The sequence below is a fragment of the Phocoena phocoena genome, chromosome 11 (genome assembly GCF_963924675.1).
Source record: "Phocoena phocoena chromosome 11, mPhoPho1.1, whole genome shotgun sequence".
Lineage (NCBI taxonomy): Eukaryota > Metazoa > Chordata > Mammalia > Artiodactyla > Phocoenidae > Phocoena > Phocoena phocoena.
The window spans coordinates 80,456,230-80,475,771 of record NC_089229.1 but is presented as its reverse complement, the minus strand read 5'-3'; the positions used below and the strand labels follow the sequence as shown (position 1 = coordinate 80,475,771).

At 37.9% G+C, this 19,542-nt stretch overlaps 1 protein-coding gene across 1 annotated transcript in view; it reads right to left on the bottom strand.

Moving 5' to 3' along the window:
* INTS13 (integrator complex subunit 13) overlaps positions 1-8,753 on the bottom strand; it is a 32,393-nt gene extending 23,640 nt beyond the window's left edge. The window contains exons 1-3 of the mRNA XM_065887092.1: positions 8,564-8,753; positions 7,347-7,582; positions 4,885-4,959 (exon numbers count right to left, since the gene is read on the bottom strand). Of these exons, the coding sequence (XP_065743164.1) occupies positions 4,885-4,959; positions 7,347-7,571 (300 nt within the window). The 5' untranslated portion in view covers positions 7,572-7,582; positions 8,564-8,753. The remainder of the gene's footprint in view (positions 1-4,884; positions 4,960-7,346; positions 7,583-8,563) is intronic.
* Between the last annotated feature and the right edge of the window lie 10,789 nt (positions 8,754-19,542).

Here is a 19,542-nt window from a genome sequence, read left to right as displayed (position 1 = left end):
ATAGCACCAAAAAGAATAAAATGCTTAGGAATAAATTTAACAAAGGGAATGCAGATTTTATACTCTGAGGACTATGGAATACTGTTGAAAGAAATTAAAGATCTAAATGAATAGAAAACATCCTATGTTCATGGACTGGAATACTTACTATTGTTAAGATGACAACATTACCCAAACTGAACTACAGATTAAACATAATCCCTGTCAGAATCCCAGCTGACTTCTTTGTATTGATAGAAATTGATAAGGTGATTCTAAAATTCATATGGAATTACAAGGGATACAGAATAGCTAAAACACTCTTAAAAAAGAACCAAGTATGAGGACTTTGCTTTATATATGCATAAAGATACGCTGGAAGGACCCATTAAAAACTAATAGTGGTGGGGATAAATAGTGATGTGCTGGTAAACTAGCTCTCCAAAGGGAAAAAAAAAACCTAATTTGTAGTGTTTGCCAACATCTATGGTTAAGTACTCCCATGATCGCTACTTTCAAGCTTTCACTGAATGTAAAGTTGATAGGAGATGCACACACTCAGCTCTTCCAAGTTGGTATAACCAGGCTCTAGCACACCACTAACTGGAACAGGGGATGAATGGGAAATTTTTCAAGGCTTAGCTTTTACTTACACACACACACATATGTATACATGCAAGTATATACGTAAAATTTATTTTTAAACTACATAGGTATTACCTATTCATAAAAAGTGATCAAAAATGAAAGAAAAAATACTGTATATATAGGACTATAAAAAGTCCCTGGTACATAGGAGAAAAATAAAAAGTTTTTTAGGACAGGGGTGTTGTGGTCCTGGGAAAGCAGCAGAAAGCTTAACTGCTGTAGTCAGGTAACTATGGACTGAAACGCTGGCTCTGACTTTTAATATTGTGTGACCCTGGTTTATCTCTCCTAGCTTTTTCCTAATCTGAAAGTGAAACTAATAATAGAACCTGTGTCACATTAGTATGATACTTTCAAACTTTAATTCACCCAACAAAAACAAGACCAAAACTCCTGAAATCTGATAAATTTTTTGTAATAAGATCTACAATGTAGAGGATAGAGTCACGTGCTGTAACAGAAAGAGTCCTGGACCCAGGTATGCAAGTCAAACTACCTCTGGCACCTGTGGGCTTCAGTTCCTTCACCTGCACAAAGAAGGAGTCAAAGCAAAAGATGTCTACAATCTTTCCAGCCCAAACATTCTTCAATCAATCTACTTCAATTGCTTCTCATGATCAGTCAGTCACAATAACTAGAGAAAGGTGTGACACAGATAACCAAAGCTAAACATTAAATGTGTTTACACAGACAAGATTATACATAATTTATACAAAATATCAATTACTTTATATCATCTTAAACATTAGGGATTTTTATATAGTTGCCTTCACACCTGGAGCTTCCCCTTCTGTTCATAATCTAAAAGCAATGCGTGTGATATAATATGCCTTCACCTTCAGAAAGCAGAAGGAAGCAGTAATTCTCGTATCATCAGTATAGCTCCCATTATTAAATGCATACCTCTTACTGCGCTGCAGAGGTGCAGTAACGAAAATCTATTCAAATTTGTACTTATTTTTATTTATACACAACTAGAGAAGCTTCAGTCTTCTTTCACAGTACCTCTTGAAAGAACAAAGCAGAATACATGCTATTTCAAAAAGATAGTACAGGGGAATGTATGGAATCCTTAATATTTTTTCAAGCAATGAAAGAATAAAGAACATTTTGGAGTGATATAAATGCAAAGCCAAGCCAATAAAAGTCCCCCTTCAGTGAGTTACCTCAAAAGAAAAAAAGGTTAGATATGTTTACATATTATAATATTAATCACAACATTTTAAGACCAAACATCGTAAGAAGCACATTTTCATTAAAACACATTTGCATGGGATTATTTCCACTAAAGGGCATCCATTAACAGAAAAATTTTAATATGAAATAGTTCAAATAATGTATTCAAATATTTCACTAATGCCTGTCTCTCATGTTCATATTCATCAGTGAAGGACCTAATAGACTGAAGTCTTCTATCCACCTAAACGACAGAAAAGAACGTAATCTACCACGAATTCAATAGCTTTAGACACATGTTTAAAAAGCATAAACTTGATGAATTGAGCATGGGTTTATTTCTTCTCCCTCAAACTCCACTAAAACTGTAGTAAAGGAATTTAATTTAAAAAAGCAAACACCAGGGCTTCCCTGGTGGCGCTGTGGTTGAGAGTCCGCCTGCGGAGCCTGTGCTCCGCAACGGGAGAGGCCACCAACAGTGAGAGGCCCGTGTACCGCATTAAAAAAAAAAAGGAAACACCAAAGGGGGTAGAAAAAAAACAAACCCCATAAACCCACAAAGATGAAGAGAATGGAGGAGGAGACAAGAGAACAATCAAAAGATGTCAGCAAGAATGTATGAAAATGGATGGAGGAATGGTAATGGACTTAGCAAGACTGAATAAACTGAAATCTAAGCGCCTACAGAGGGAAAAGGCAAGATGATATGCCTTTCAGAATCCAGGAGAAGTTCAGGAACTGGAGGCATCAAGTACCACATAAAGCAAGGATGAGGCAAGATACTGAAAACTGAATGACTTGAAGCCAGTATAAGGAACAATTTGACTCCCGATCTTACTCACATCCTACCCATGCAAGTGACTCTCTCTTCCTGACCCCCCCAGATACAGAATCACAGTACTTAGAGGAAATGAACCAGAGAGGTACCAAGCATGGATACCACAAAGCACAGCGGAGTGTCAGGGGAAGACACTAGACCAGTGCTGCCCAAAAGAACTTTCTCTGATGATGGAAAAGTTCTATAACTGTGCTGTACAGTAGCCACTATCCACATGTGGCCTACTGAGTGTTTGAAACATGGCTGGTGCTACAGAGAAACTGGATTTTTTATTGCATTTAATTTTAATTAATTTAAATTTAAATAGTAGCTATTTGATAGCTAATAGTAGCTACATATGGCTAGTAGCTACTATATTGGACAGCACAGTACTAGACCAAAAACAGAAAGACTGAGTGAAAGTTCACCTACTGGATGGTAGAACCTACCCCCTCCCCTGGCTCCCAGAAGGCTGACAACCAAGTTTATAGCATGCAGGTGGAAGAGTGGAAGATCTTCTCTGGAGAACCTGAGAAGTCTCGGAGAAACAATCTGTCTATTCTGACATCTGGAGGCCTCCCAGGGAAAACAACTAGATTACATAAATCACGATGAAGGTCAGTCAGCAATACCTACTCATGCAGATCTTCTAACCTAAATAAGGTTGCATAGCTAAATATCAGTAGGCATTTAAGAAAAGCCTCAACATGAAAAGAACACTGAAAACACAAGGAGATCAAAAGAAAACTTCAAATAAACTAATACCTTTGGATTAAAAAATTACACCCATAAAACAAGAAAAGGATACGACAAAAATGGACATAATTAGAGCGTTAAAAATTAAAATAAGATTTTTTTAATAAGAAATTAAAAGATTTTTTTAATAAGAAATTAAAAATAAGATCAAATAAAAAGTTCCATATAAGGATTAAAAGGAAATAGGTAAAAGGCCCAGAAGGAACAACAATGGGAGGATCAGTGAGAAAAAGAATAAGGAATTTAATCCAGGAGGTCCAACATCCCATTCATAGGGATTCCAGAAAAACACAGAACACAAAGACAAGAACATTATCAAAGAAACAACAGGGGAAATTTTCCTGAAGAATATAGAGCCTAGCACAATGAATGAGAAAAGACCAACACCAAGGCCAATCATTGAGAAATTTCAGAACATAAAGGGGGAAAGAAAAGATTCTAAAAGGTTTCAGAGAGAAATTATGAAGAAAAATGATACTGGACTTCACAGTAACACTGGGAGTTTTAGAACAGTGGGGTAAGGCCCTCAGAATTTTGAGGAGAAAATTATTTCCAATCTGACATTTTTATACCTCAAGTATCAATAAACTGTAAGGTAAGTTACAAGAATTCCGAAGTTATATTTTACCAAAACAAGAGATTACACACACACACACACACACACACACACACACAAAGCAAGGAGGATGACAGCAGTGTACCAGGCGTAGAAAGCAACCAGTTCAAAGTGCAGCCCAAGACTGCGTTCCAAGAAGTTTTTCAAGGGGGGAAAAAAATCAAACTACTAAAATTCTAATACATTAATGATAAGTATATTGAGAAGTTTCACAGACACATGAGGAAAAGCAGCAGTAGATTCTCAGAAAACTAAGCATATTAAAGGGGAAAAAAAAGGAAATGATAAATTCCAGGAACACCAAAAAGTTGTACAACAAAGGAAATAACACAGAAGTCAAATCATTGTGCTGTAGACCTTAAACTTATACAGTGCTGTATGTCAACTATATGTCAATAAAACCTTAGTAAAACACAAAACAAAGGAAATAATCGCATATGCCACTTGGCTTAGCAGTGGATAACACTTTATGCAGACATTATAATGTAAACATGAAATTTTGAATTAACCAAAACTTCTGACATAATATTGAGAAAATCAGGGAAGGGAAGAAGGCAGTGAGAGTGGCATGGGTGAGAGGAAGTATAAAAGGTAAATCCTCATCGACACTAATGATAAATGAGGTTTAAATTGAGAACTCTGTAAATAGCAGTAAAAACATGTTATTTAGAAATATGAAGTAAATACTAGATGAGCTAAAGAGTTGAAAGCTTGCTTCTAGAAAGTGGGGAAAGACTGGAAGACAGACAGCTGTTTTTCTTTTAGTATTAGTTGGTGTTTTAAAACTATGTGCAAATACTATACCTATTTAAAAAATTAATTATATTTTAAGAAAGTATTATCAGGTCCAGATAATTTTCAAAAATGGCCACAGCTCAAAATCTAAGCATACCTCCTGCAAATTTTGGTCTTCTTGAGTCCAAGAATTTAAAACATGTGCTCCAGAGTCACTCACAATGAAATTCACCTAATAGAGTTCAAAGAAATAATTAGTATTCAACTCCAAGTCTTCTCAATCACATCATATTTAAAACATTTATTTTATTATAAATACCTTTTAATATATTATATATAACAAAAACATAAATAGAGAGTGCAGTCTCTAGCTCTGGTTTGCTGACTGATTCATTCACTCATTTTATAGTTACCGAATGCCTAGTACAGGCCAGGTGCTATTCTCAGCACTAGGGATATGGGAATACAGTGGTGAATACAACAGTTCTGTTGCTCACAATGTGGGGAAAGCCGGGGTTCCGGGGTGTGGTAAGACAGAGGGTAGTGCAGGGAGAATACAAACAAAAATAAATGAACAACATAATTTCAGAGAGTGATAAGTGCTATGAAACAGAAGTTGTTTAGCTTCTTTAGGTTGGGTGATCAGAGAAGGGCTCTCTACAGAAGTGGCAATTGAGGGAAATCCAAAATGACCAAAAGAAACCAGCCAGGGAAAGAGCTGGAGGTAGAGAATTCCAGGTACAGCAAACAGCAAATGCAAAGACCTCTAGGTGCACACCCTCAAAAGGGTGAAGGTCAGAGAGGTAGGAGATAAGGTCAGAAAAACAAGCAGTGGCCATATAACCTAGAGCATTGAAAGCTAAAAGAATGGATTTGCACTTTATTCTAAATTTTAAAGTAAAGGGACTTCCCTGGTGGCGCAGCGGTTAAGAATCCGCCTGCCAGTGCAGGAGACAAGGGTTCGATCCCTGGTCCGCAAAGACCCCACGTGCTGCGGAGCAACTGAGCCCGTGTGCCACAACTACTGAGCCTGTGTGCCACAACTACTGAAGCCCGCGTGCCTAGAGCCCATGCTTCACAACAAGAGAAGCCACCGCAATGAGAAGCTCGCACACGGCAACAAAGAGTAGCCCCTGCTTGCCACAACTAGAGAAAGCCCGTGCGCAGAAAAGACCCAACACAGCCATAAATAAATAAATAAATAAATAAAAAGCATCCTAATTCTTCCACTGTATCTGTCAAATTTCTTAAAAAAATTTTTTAAAGTAAAATGCAAACAAAATATATCAGGTAAGATGATAACAGTAACGATACATTAGAAAATATATCAAATGAGGGCTATATTCCCTTTTGGGAGGAGGGTGAGATTACTTCTTTCCCCTGGACTATATTATCTAACTCATGATCTTTTTTCTTATTATCCATGTAATACTCATTTTGCCTCCCCAGTAAGTTTGATAAGCAGCCTTTTCTCCTAAGACTTACCTGACAGGAACATATTTTACTGGCCACTTTACCCACATTACCTCATTGAAATCTTACAACAATCATAGTTATGCTTACATGGGTGGAAACTGAGGCTTGGAGAGATGAAGCAAAATGATCAAGGTCACACTGCTGGTAGCTTAATGATGCCAGGACCTGAACTGAAACCCGTGTGCTAAATCACTACATTATGCTTCCTCTCATATATACTTTTTTACCTTACATGATACACAATTTACAGAGGGACTAAAACAATTTATATTTTAATTTGGAACATATCTGAATGTATAATATATATTAGCCTCTCTGTGTTCAGCCTTACTGTTACTGCTGTGCCTGTGCCGGTCTATGAACAGGCTACGTCCCAACCTATGCTGCTCCAACTGAGACAGAAAGCAAAGCATCCACTTGTGGCTTAACCAAATGACTTTCCCAAAATAAAACAGTTGGGATTCTGAAAACTGAAGATAATTGTCACACTTGGAGTTTCTATCAATCTTCAATTTCTCTTCTTACTGATAAAAACAATTTCCCCTTAGCATTCTTAAGAGCATTCTTTACAATATGGCCAAATCCTGCAGCAATTTAGGACACTTTCACTAAAATTGTAAGCAGCCAGGTTCAAATTCTGGTTCTTCCTCTAACTAGCTACATGACTCAGGGCAAATTGCTTCTCTCTACCTCAGTTTCTGCATCTCCAACAAGGCAGTAATAAACAAGGCTGATATTCAGATGGAACATACCAACACATTCTGACAAAGTGCTTTCAGCCAACATCCCTTCTGCTTAGGCCGACAACAGTTCTCAGTGGTCAGTGTCTGTTCCATTCTGGTTTTATACACTTTGAATACTGTCCCAGTAATTACAGTAGCTACCTCATAGGACTGCTGTTAAGACTTAAAGGAGTTAATATGAAGCACACGTTAAGTGCTCCATAATTGTTAGCTGTTATTATTGTTGTTGGCCCCAATTAAATACATATATTAACCCCAAAGGGGAGTTCTATATACTACACTTTTAAAGTAGTAAATAAACAGTTGTAAGTCAAATCTAAAGCAAAGTCATACACAAAAAGTGTAAAAAGCAGTCAAGTACATCCCCCAAATCATGATTTTACTTGTACTTCACACTCACCAGCTTTTTGAAAGGAAATATATCATACATTATTCTACAATATTCCATGGAAGATTCTACTGAGCAAGTCCACAATGATTTAGATATAGGGGCCAAAGGGATGATTCCTTGGGTCCTATTCTTCACCAGCATATCAAACTCGACATGCTGTCTGCATGATTCTGCCATGTAAGGGCAGTGATCCACAACAAATACTGTTTTATGAGATTCAGAAAAAATCTTCATTTTGTTTTAACCTGTAAGGGATAAAATATATTAGCCAAACACCTTATACATAACATTTAATATCTTAAATTATTTCTAACGAATGCGTCTTTTCCTCAAGATTTGATAGGGAACATGAATAATCAGTAGTCAAACAAATTTATCGAACAAAGGACAAGATTTAACGAGGTCATGACCAGAAAGTAACAATTCAAGGGATGAGCTGCACCATATTCACCTGTCATTCTACCAGACACAGGCAGATTACAATACATGCAGATATTTTTTGCTTTTGGAATGAACTTAAATTTGCCAGAAGAAAACATTTTTACAAATGATCGTATTGGTTTCCCTTACATAATACCAAACAAAATAAACGACAAACACCCTTCAAACACACTTTTAATGATCCTTGCTAATTGACATCAATCAAATACAAACCCCTAAAGTAATATAAGTCAGCATGTGGGGGCTTCCCTCCAAAAAAATCTCAAGACTTCTGAAAAAGGATGGGGATTGGGGAGAAAGAATGAACTGGAAAGAGTGACAACAAAAGGTAAGCTCAAAACATAACAAACATCTCCTAAGATAACTGCATATCTGGTCTTCGCATTAGGATAAGGACCTCAAATTCACACTCTCCACCTTAGCTTCTGAAACACCACGGTAATTCATCATGTAGAACAGAAAAACTTAGGTGCTACCATCACATGGTGGGAAGGAGGAACTTTTGAAACTTTTTCTTGTAAGAGCTCCCTTGCTTCGCTAATAAAATCTTATACTGAATAGACAATCCACATTCGAAAAGCACAGGGTAAACACAGCAGAAGTGTTCACTAAAACGAACCGACTTTTTACAATCCAGCTATTTTCTTCTCCTGCTTTCCAATGCATTTCCCCTTCATGCAAAACTCTTCTTTGAGAAACCTAGACACACTCTGCTGGAAACTGGGGTGGGGGGGGGAGTACAAGGTGAGTGGATAAGGAAGACCTCAGGATCGAGGTTCGCTTACTTTCGTGCCTGGTCCTGCAGTGAAAACGAACAGAGGCTATGCACCACAGCCTCTCTGGAAAAGGCTGCTGGCTGGGTGGGGAGGGTCAGCGCTCAGTCAGGAGTGTCTGGTACCAAAGACAGGGGACTATGCTTTCCCCGCTCATCTCCTAACACACCGGTCCTTCCCAGGCTTCCTAAATGCAGGGGCGCGCGCGCCTGCGCGTGAACACAAACACTCACACACTCGGACTGGCGCGTGCGCAAAGCACTCTTCTGCAGCCCCGCCAAGCTGCCCTTCCCCCTCTGCGGGCCAGACGCCCAGGTCTCTAACAGGAAGAGGGCGGAGCCAAGAAAAAAAATGCCTCCGACCCTCAAGATTTTCTACCTCCTAATTTTCCAGTCACCCATTGGGAAAATTGATCCGGGCGACCTGAGAGCCTCCCCAACAGCGAAGTACCAACCACAGCACCGGCTAACGGTGCTACGGTCCCCTAAGCGCAAGGCCCGCCCACCAGATCTCCCCTTCTCTGTCTCTCCACCCAGGCCCGTTTCCCCTAGCAAAATTCGCGAGACTTTACGAGAGGCCGAGAGAAAGCCTGAGCGTGGATTAGTGGGGAGGCCCGCCCCTACCTCTCGCGCATGTCAGCTAGAGGCCTCAAAAAAAAATCCCTGGGCTCTGCCCCCACGGTTACTCGAGGAAGGAAATCTCGCGAGGTTGAAGCGCTCTGAGAGCGCTGGTCGGAGGCGGTGAACGGAGGTTTTCCGTTGGCAAGTGATGGGGCTGAGCCCCTCTGATTCCCCCAGGCCGCCCCTGCACTGCCTCTGCTTGGTTCTGCGTCTGCTCGCTGAAGAAGCTGAACAGGCAAGAGGAGTCTCTTTCCCTGGGTGCATAGGTCCCCGTTGGCCGAGGCTTGAGTCCTAACCGCCACAGCTGACGGCTGCGAGGGATTGAGACCAGAGTAAGTGGAATCAATCCAGGGACCAGAGCGGGCATAGGGAGTCGGAAGCTTCCTTCCCCGATGGTGCTTTGCACCACCTCTTGAACTACCGGCTGCCAGTTACTGGGCGCGGTACTTCCTCTCCTTGTTCAGCTCTGAGCACCTCTTTCCGGAACTGAGGTGCGGAAAGTTCGATCAAAAGCCTTGGCCCTAACCCTGTGGACACACCTTCCCTCTCTGTTTCCTGCCTAACCCACCTGGGAGCTCACCGTTTGTGGGGCGGGGTTGGGGGGTGGTCGGCAGGGATGCAAAAAGGGATCCTTTTCAGTTTTCAGTTTACCTCTGCATATGACATGGAGAACCATTCCCTCTTTCTTGAAACTGCCCTCCAAGAAATATTACTCTTTTCCTGGTACTCTTCACGGATAACCATACTGTCTGGAAACTGCCCTCTGAAGAATCCTACTCTTTTCTTGGTTTTCTTCCTGCCTTTTTTATGTATCCCATCTCAGGTAATGGTACCGGTGTCCATCCTGCTGTCCAAACTAGGAACCTAAGGCTCATCCTTGACTGTGTATTTCCACTTACACTGCACGATGCTATTTCTTTTTCTTTCACCAGATGATTTCTCCACCATCATCCTTCCCTAGAGTTACCATTCTGAAATACAAATCTGTTCATATCAATACTTTCTTTAAGCTATTTGAATAACCGTATTGCTGACAGAATTAAGTCCTAATTGTTAAGCATATCACTTAGGACCTTATACTGTCTGTTCCAATACATTCCATTCTACCTTTTCCGTCTTATTTTGCCTCTCCTCCAAATAGTTCAATACCCAGTCATGCCAGACTGCTGGATGTTTCTCCAAACATGCAAGCACCTTCACAACTCTGTGCCTTTGTATGTGTTGTACCATCTGTCTTGAATGCTTACTCTTCCTTTTTTATTTAAACCAACTTTCAAGATCCAATTCATAGACCATTGTCTTCTCAGGCTCCCACAGATGATATTGATAGTACCACGGTGTTCCCAAAGCACTTGAGACGGTACTTCTGCAGTATTTCTTAGGTTGTATAACATTATTTGTTCCAGTATCTGTCTCTTGCGCTAATTTGAGCTTGAGGCTGGGATCACGTCTTATTCATCTTTGTAGCAAAAGTTAGACCAATGCTTGGCACATAGCAGGTGTTATAGTTCTGAAGATTCACCATAGGAGTAGGAATCCTTAGCATCCTTAAAAGTGTAGAATTTTAGAGCCAGAGGAACCTTGTATATTAGCTTAAAGAACCCTGGCCTGTTTTGAATATGAGGAACCCTGTACCACCAATACACAAGTAATTGTACTTTTAGTATCTGTTAGTTGAGATTGTACATAGTGGCAAAAAGACTATTATGCTTTTAAATGCTTTTGTATTTTATTACTAGTCTCTATTAAAAATAGTGGGCTGTTTATGTGAGAGAAATATTTAGACTACAGACCATGCTTGGTATATGTACATCCATGCAGCCCTTCCAATGATTCCTTGCCCATAGGTTAGAAATAACTGGTTTCGATTAAGTTAGGTCCTTCTTGAATTGTCATGCCTGTTTGAACATACAGGTGTATGCAACTTATATTTAGCCACAATTCCAAGGTAAGGTATAATTAAAAAAAAATTCTCCTGTGTCCTTACTTTCAGATTGTTTCTTATAACTTTAAAAATTCATTTTCTTCATAAAGCACCTTCATAAAACTCCAAACGTGTTCATTCCATCATTTTCAAGGACAGTGAAAATTTTTTGTGCTTTCAGATACAGTGCTATGTCTGTATAAGATGCTTTTAAAAAATATGTAATTTATAATTTACATGTTTTCTTTCTTGATCTCTTTATAAGTTTCTAAGAAAGCCATAACGAGGACTTTTTATATTTCCATATGTGTCAGTTAATATTATCCACTAATTAACTTTAGAGGCACCTGCCTGAACAATCAAAAATTTTAAACTAGATTGTTGACATTGATAGACACATCTGTGGTATGACAGCGGTCACAGTATTTCTGTGTAGTTTCAGCTATAGGGTAATGGATTTGTGGATAAAGGGGAAAGAAGACTGGTTTGAATTTCTTTAGATTCTTCTTAACCAAAATCTAAAACTAACAGCTGGCAGTTTCTGTCTTGGGTGGGTGGTGGTTTCTCTTTTATCGGCAGCACAGTGTTCTGAACCCTCTGCCAGGAGTCTGACTGTGAATGTCTTTGGGCGGTAAAGTGGGTGAGAATGTAGCTAGTGTGGAGGGCAGGGAACTGCTTTAAAAAATTTTACCTGTAATATGAACCTAGCTATAGAAGATAATGTAAGTAAGTACACTAGCTAAGTGTGACTAGTTAAGACATGCTCTCTAAAAAATAGATAAAATTGAGAATATCTTTTTTTTTTTTTAACTGGAGTCTTTTAAATTTAAAACTTGTTAGAGAATGTGGAAAACAATCTTCCTCCCACTCCAGTTACCAGCCAAACAGTGCAGGGGGAAAAGCACGATGGTTTTCAAAAAAGGTGGCAAAGTAAAGGCATATTATAAAATATTTTAAACTTTTCTGTGGTTTTACACACAGGAAATGAACATGCAGATTCATAGAAACGTTGTGTCATTGTTTTTCTGAAATGCTAATAAAGGTATGCTTTTAATTACCTGCTATTTATAATTCCTTTCCCTGAACAGGTATGTTTTTATAGTTACAAAAGAAATTTCAAATGTAGTTCATTTTGATAGTAGTATTTCATTATGCAATGTAGAGAATGTTTTTTAAAGTGGATGTTAATTCTAGTTTCAGAAAGTCTAATTGGTCTCCTTAAAAAACAAAATTCAACTGAGTAAACGTTAAAAATCTTATTGGCTTTGTTCAACGACTCATGAATCAGGCTGCATCCCATCTAGCAGAAAGGAGTTCCAAGGAGCTGTACAAAATGAAAGACTTTTATAGGAGAAGGGACAAGGAAGTTATACTAACAAAAAGCAGATTGGTTGGGACAAGATCACTTTCCTTTAGGAGACGGCAGGGGTCTGTCAGACAAATTACCTCACAGTGATTCCTGATCGACAGATTTAAGGTTCCATTTCTGGAAGAGGCCAAAACTGTAAGTTAAGTCTTGGTTTGGTGATGTGGGGCTTAGCATAAGTGACATGGCATTTAGGGGCCTGTTTTCTTGTTTTTAACAGTCTTATAATTAACTGTGATGGCTGGTTAAAATAGGTACTAGGCTTTTATTGGTTATGCAGAAAAATATTAAATATTTGTTATTTTTTCATCTTCATTTACACTTCCATTTATTTTCTATTGCTGGTTTGAAATGCAATTTATATAATACTTTGGAAGTCTCATCGGTCGAGTAGGGTCAAGGAATTTGCTTTGTTTTTCCATCCAGGAGACCAGGATAGTCTTTATATAGGTAAAAGCAAACAGGGCCCTGGAGAGCCATCTTGGCTCATGAATATCCACTAGACTGGGGGTCAGAAGTTCTATTTCTGGTACTAGCTTGGCTCCTTCCTTGCTACATGGTGCTGTCAGTCAGCTCCTTACCTTTGAAATCCTGAGTCTGTTTCGTCATTGGTAAAATGGAATAAACAGTTATCCCAATGAGCAAGATTCAGTATAAGGCTGTATTACTTAGGCTCAGAAAGCTACCAACAGTTGGAATTAATTAAAATTATTACCTAGCAGTTTGATTTTACTCTGGAGTGCTCTAGAGGTCCATTTAGATTGAATTAGGTTGGAGAAAAGGCTAACACACTTTTGAAGAAGGAAAAGATGACTTGCCATATCAGATAGCAAGAGTTATTTTACAACTGTAGCAGTTGAGGCAGCGTATTGATGTAAAGATAGATAATAGATACAGAGGTAGAATAGAGAGCTCAGAAACATACCCATACATTTATTGAAAAAACATACAACAGGTGTGGCATTACAATTCAGTGGGGGAAGAACGTACTATCCAATAAATGGGAACTGGCGCAACTAGTTGTCCACGTGAGAAAAGGAAAATATAATTAGATATCTTCCTTATACCACGCATGCAAATAAACAGCAGATGAATTAAAGACAAAGGCAGAACCTTGGGGACAGATAATTTTTTTTTAAGTTTTAAAATTAACGTATTATGCCCTTTTTTGCAATATAGTTCTATTCATTTTAACATGTGTACAGATTCCACCGCAATCAGGATACAGAACTATCCATTATTTCAGAATGCTCTTTTGTGCCACACCCTTCTCCCCCACCCCCGTGCCCACTCCCACTCCCAGCTCCTGACAACCACTGATCTCTTATGTACCCTCTTATCTACCGCTGTGGTTTTGTCCTTTGGGCGGTGCCAGGTAAATGGAAACAGTATGTAACCTTTGAGATTGTCTTCTTTCACTCAGTCAGCATAATATTTTTGAGATTCACCTATGTTGTTGCCTTATCAGTGCTTCATTCAATATTATTGCTGAGTAGTATTTCATTGTATGGATGGTATGTACTGCAGTTTGTTTATCCACTCATTTCTCTACAGTAAATACCCAGAATTGGTATTCCTGGGTCATATGGTAGAATACATTTAACTTTTCAGAAACTGCTAAACCATTTTCCAAAATAACCATGTTATTTTGCATTCTCACCAGCACTGTGTGAGAGTTCCGTGCCAGCACTTGGTATGTCAATACTTTCTATTTTATCCATTTTAATAGGGGTGTAGTGGAGCTCATCATGGATTTAATTGCTTTTCTTTAATGGCTAATGATGTTGAATATGTTTTCATGTGCTTTTTTTGCCATCCATATATTTTTTTGGTTAAGTGTTAAAGTCTTTTGCTCATTTTTAAAAATTAGATTATTACCTTATTGTTAGTTTTGAGAGGTTTTTATGTATTCTGAATACAAGTCCTGTGTCAGATATGTGATTTGTATCTTCTCCTAGTCTATAGCTTGTCTTTTCAGACTGTCTTAACAGTGTTTCCCAGAGCAAAAGTTTCTAATTTTGATGACGTCCAGTTTATTGAATTTTCCTTTTTTGAATCAAGCTTTTGGTATCATGTCTAAAAAGTGTTTGCTTAACCCCAGGTCACAAAGATTTTCTCCTGTTTTTTCTTCTAGAAGCGTTACCATTTTTCATTTAGATCTGTGGTCCATTTGGAGTTAATTTTTGTGAAAATTGTAAGAATTACTTCAGGGTTAACATGTTGGCATGCAGATGTCCAGTCTCCCAGCACCATTTGCTGAAAAGACTATCCTTTCTCCTTTGACTTGCCTTTGCACCTTCTTCAAAAATCAGTTGGTCGTGTTTCTGTGGGCTTATTTCTGGACTCTGTTCTGTTTTATCTGACTGGCTCTGCCAATACCATGCCATCTTAACTGCTATAGCTTTATAGTAAGTCTTAAAATTTAGAAGTGTGATTTCTCCAATTTTGTTTTCAAAATTATTTTGACTATTTGGTTGAATTTGCCATTGAAACCACTTGAGTCTAGAGATTTTTGGCAGAAGATTTTTAACTACGAATGTTTTTAATAGTTGTAGGACTATAGAATAGTTACAGGTATTTAATAGTTATAGCTGTAATTATTATTACTAATAGTTGCATCTTGTATGACTTTATGTAGTTTGTGGTTTTTGAAGAATTTGTCCATTTCATCCAATTCATGTGTATGAAATTTATTATTGTATTCACTTATCCTATTAATGAATTAGGAGTCTGCAGTGATATCCCTTCTTTCATTCCTGACATTGGTAATTTATGTCTTCTCTCTTTTTTTTCTTGGTCAGTTACGCTAGAGGTTTATCAACTTTTTTTGCTTTTTCAAAGAACTAGTTTTTGGTTTCATTGGTTTTTTTTTCTGTTGTTTTCCTGTTTTCAATTTCATTAATTTCTGCTCTTGTATTATTTCCTTCTTTCTGTTTAGTTTGTGTTTATTTTGCTTTTCTTTTCCTTATTTCATAAGGTTGAGGCTTAGATAATTGATTTGATATCTTTCTAGTTTTCTTATATAAGCATTTAGTGTATGAATTTCCTGCTTTACATGCATGCCAAAATTTTGATATCTTGTATTTAGATCAAAATATTTTCTAGGGCTTCCCTGGTGGCGCAGTGATTGAGAGTCCGCCTGCCGATATAGGGGACACGGGTTCGTGCCCTGGTCCGGGAAGATCCCACATGCCGCGGAGCGGCTGGGCCCGTGAGCCGTGGCCGCTGAGCCTGCGCGTCCGGAGCCTGTGCTCCGCAACGGGAGAGGCCACAACAGTGAGAGGCCCGCGTACCGCAAAAAAATTTTAAAAAATTAAAAATTTTTTTTTTCTAATTTCCGAAAAGACTTTCTTTTTGTCTCATGGATTACTTATGTGTGTTGTTTAATTTACAAATATTTAGAGATTTTCTTGTTGTCTCTTTGTTATTTATTTTAGTTTAATTCCATTATGTTCAGAGAACATAATTTGTATGACTGCAGTTCTTTTAAATTTGTTAAGGTTTGTTTTTTGATCCAGGATATACTCTATCCTAGTGAATGTCCCATGTGTACTTAAAAATAATGTGTATTCTTCTGTTGTTGGTTATAGTGTTTTATAAATTATCAATTCAGTCTACTTAGTTGATGGAGTTTGTTCATTTCTTCTATATCGTTGCTGATTTTCTGTGTACTAGTTCCATCAGTTACTGAGAAAGAAGTGTTGAAGATTTCAGCAGTAAGTGAGGATATGTCTATTTATTTTCTTCAGTTTTTATTTGATTTTGAAGCTCTCTAGTTAGGTACATATACATTTAGGATTCTTATGTGTTCTTGGTGAGTTGGCCCTTTTATCAACTATGTATTGCCCCTCTTTTATCCCTGGTAATTTTCTTTTCTCTGAAGTCTAATTCATCTAGTATATTTTTTAAAATATATTTATTTCTTTAATTTTGGCTGCGTTGGGTCTTTGTTGCTGTGCGCAGGTTTTCTCTAGCTGCAGCGAGCGGGGGCTACTTTTTCTTGAGGTGTGCGGGCTTCTCTTGTTGTGTAGCATGGGCTCTAGGTGTGCAGGCTTCAGTAGTTGTGGCATGCAGGCTCAGTAGTTGTGGCTCACGGGCTCTAGAGCACAGGCTCAGTAGTTGTGGCACATGGGCTTAGTTGCTCCGCAGCATGTGGGATCTTCCCGGACCAGGGCTTGAACCCGTGTCCCCTGCATTGGCAGGTGGATTCTTAACCATTGTGCCACCAGGGAAGTCCCTCATCTAGTATTAATATAGCCCCCAGCTCTCTTTTTAAAATATACCTTTATTGAGATACAATTTCACATACCATAATAGTCCATCATTTAATATGTACAATTTGATGGTTTTTTTGTATATTCACAGAGTTGTGCAACCATCACCACAATCAATTTTAGAATATTTTCTTCACTCCAAAAATCTATGCCCATTAAGTCACTACCCATTCCCCTTATCTTCCCCCTCTCCCTTTGACCCTAGACAAATCACTAATCTACTTTCTGCCTATATGAACGTGCATCTTGTGGACATTTCATGTAAATGGAATCAAAATATGTGCTCCTTTGTGACCAGCTTCTTTCACTTAGCATAATTTTTCAAGTTTCATCCATTTTGTAGCTTATGTCAGTACATCATTCCTCTTTTTTTTGGGTCAAAAAATATTCATTATATCACATTTTATTTATTCATTTCTCAGTTGTTGGACATTTGGGCTATTTCTACTTTGGAGCTATTATGAATAGTGTTGCTATGAACATTCATGTACAATTTTCTGCAAGGACATGTTTTCATTTTCTTGGTGTGTACCTAGGAGGGGAATTGCTAGATCATGTGCTTAACCTTTTGAGGAACTGCCAGACTGGTTTCCAAAGTGGCTGCACCATTTTACATTCCAACCAGCAGTCCATGAACGCTCTAAATTCTCTACATCCTAGCCAACACCTACTATCTTTTTTATTATATAGCCAGCCTAGTAGATATGAAGTAGAATCTTGTTATTTTGATTTGCAGTTCCCTGATGGCTAATCATGTTGAGCACCTTTTCGTGTACTTATTATTAGTACACTGGTGTTATTTTGATTGGTGTTTATATAGTGTGTCTCTTTCCATCCTTTTACTTTTAACCTACCTATATCATACTTGAAGTGAGTTTCGTGTAGACAACATATAATTGGGTCCTGTGTTGTTTTTTTTTTTGCTGTACGCGGGCCTCTCACTGTTGTGGCCTCTCCCATTGCAGAGCACAGGCTCTGGACGCGCAGGCTCAGCGGCCATGGCTCACGGGCCCAGCCACTCCACAGCATGTGGGATCTTCCCTGACCGGGGCACGAACGGCTGTCAACCACTGCACCACCAGGGAAGCCCCTGGGTCCTGTTTTAAATCCTAATTAAAGAGTTAGATGATCAGACTGCATGTTCTAATGTGTTTAGAACATTTATATTTAGTGTAGTTATTAATATGTTTGTATTTAGATCCACCATCTTATTTGTTTTCAGTTTGTACCCTCAGTGTTTTGTTCTTTCCTTTCCCCTTTTCTCCTCCTTTTGGGTTATTAAAACTTTTTATTCATTTTAATTCATCTGTTATGATTTTGACTCTTATCTCCATACTGCTTTTTTTTAGGGATTTCTCTAGTATTACAACATATATGTTTGTTTACAATTGACATTTTATCATTTCAACATTAACCCTCCCCGTTAATGTTGTAGTTATATATTACATCTACATAAATTGAAAATTCCATCACAAAAGTTATAGCTTTTGTTTTCAAATATCAGACATTTTAAAGCACTCAAAAAGAGAATAGTCTATTATTTTTATCAAGATATTTATGATTTCTCTTGCTCTTCCTTTATTCCTGATACTCTAAGTTTCCTTCTGCTATCATTTTGCTTCCCTCTGAAGAATTTCCTTTAGAACAAATCTACTGGAAATGGATTCTGTTTTTCTTCCTCTGAGAATGATTTTTATTTTACCTTCATATATGAACGGTATTTTCACTGGATATAGAATTATGGGTTGAGAGTTCCATTCTTTAGCGCTTTTAACTGGCCTTCCTGATTTCTGATGAAAAATCTATAGTCATTCAAAATATTGGTTCTCTGTAAGTAATATGTTATTTTTCTCTGGCTGCTTTCAGGATTTTTTCTTTGTCTTTCATTTTCAGAAATTTGATTATGATGTGTCTGAGCTTGGACCTTCTTGGATTTATCCTGTTTTGGGTTTGCTGAGGACTGAGAATGATACAAGCAGAAAGATTTCTGAGAAAGAGGCAAAGTGTTGCATAATTTAAATTCATGAATAACTGATCCAGTTAAATGTTTCTATGTTACCTGATTGACAAGTTAGAATATTCTTGGAAGGACACAAAATATAATAGTATATTAACCATTGTGAGTATTATGGCTTTTCAGTAGGGGACTTTTAAAATCCATCTGTAACATAAATAAATATACTATTATTAATACATTACTTGTATATTTAGGAAGGTTATGTAGTCCTAAACCATAGAGAGAGGCAACCCTATAAAATCCACTTGGAGATGTTCAAAACGTCCTTTAGGAATGGTTTTAGTCCTCGCTTCACCTTTACAGTTTTTCTGGATACATTTATTTACAAATAAGGTGTGTACTGGACCATATCCTCTGCCATCCAAGCAATTTTCCCATCAGTGTTTAATATTGTGGCTAATCTTTTTCTACTGGAATGAGTTAGTGTTCATTCGAGGTTTTGTCTGGTGCTATCAGGTAGCCATCCTGATTATGTCAGCTCTTATACTCATGGATTTTATAACCTGATCATCCCATATTTCTTTCTGGAATTTGGCAGGCCAGATTTTGTGTGTCTGTGATGGAATCTTTGACTTCTCCATGGATTTCTTAAGATTTTATTGTTTTATGTGAAACCCTTGCATAGGACTTTTAGTAAAAGTAATGTTTTTATAACTATGTACTTTTAAGTAGTTCGATAGTATCTGTAATATATGATACTAGCTTTAGAATCTTTTTTTTTTTTACTGTGCATCTCTACCTTATTATTTTAGGTAGCATCAAGCCATCAAGTAGTTAATGTATTTGTTGT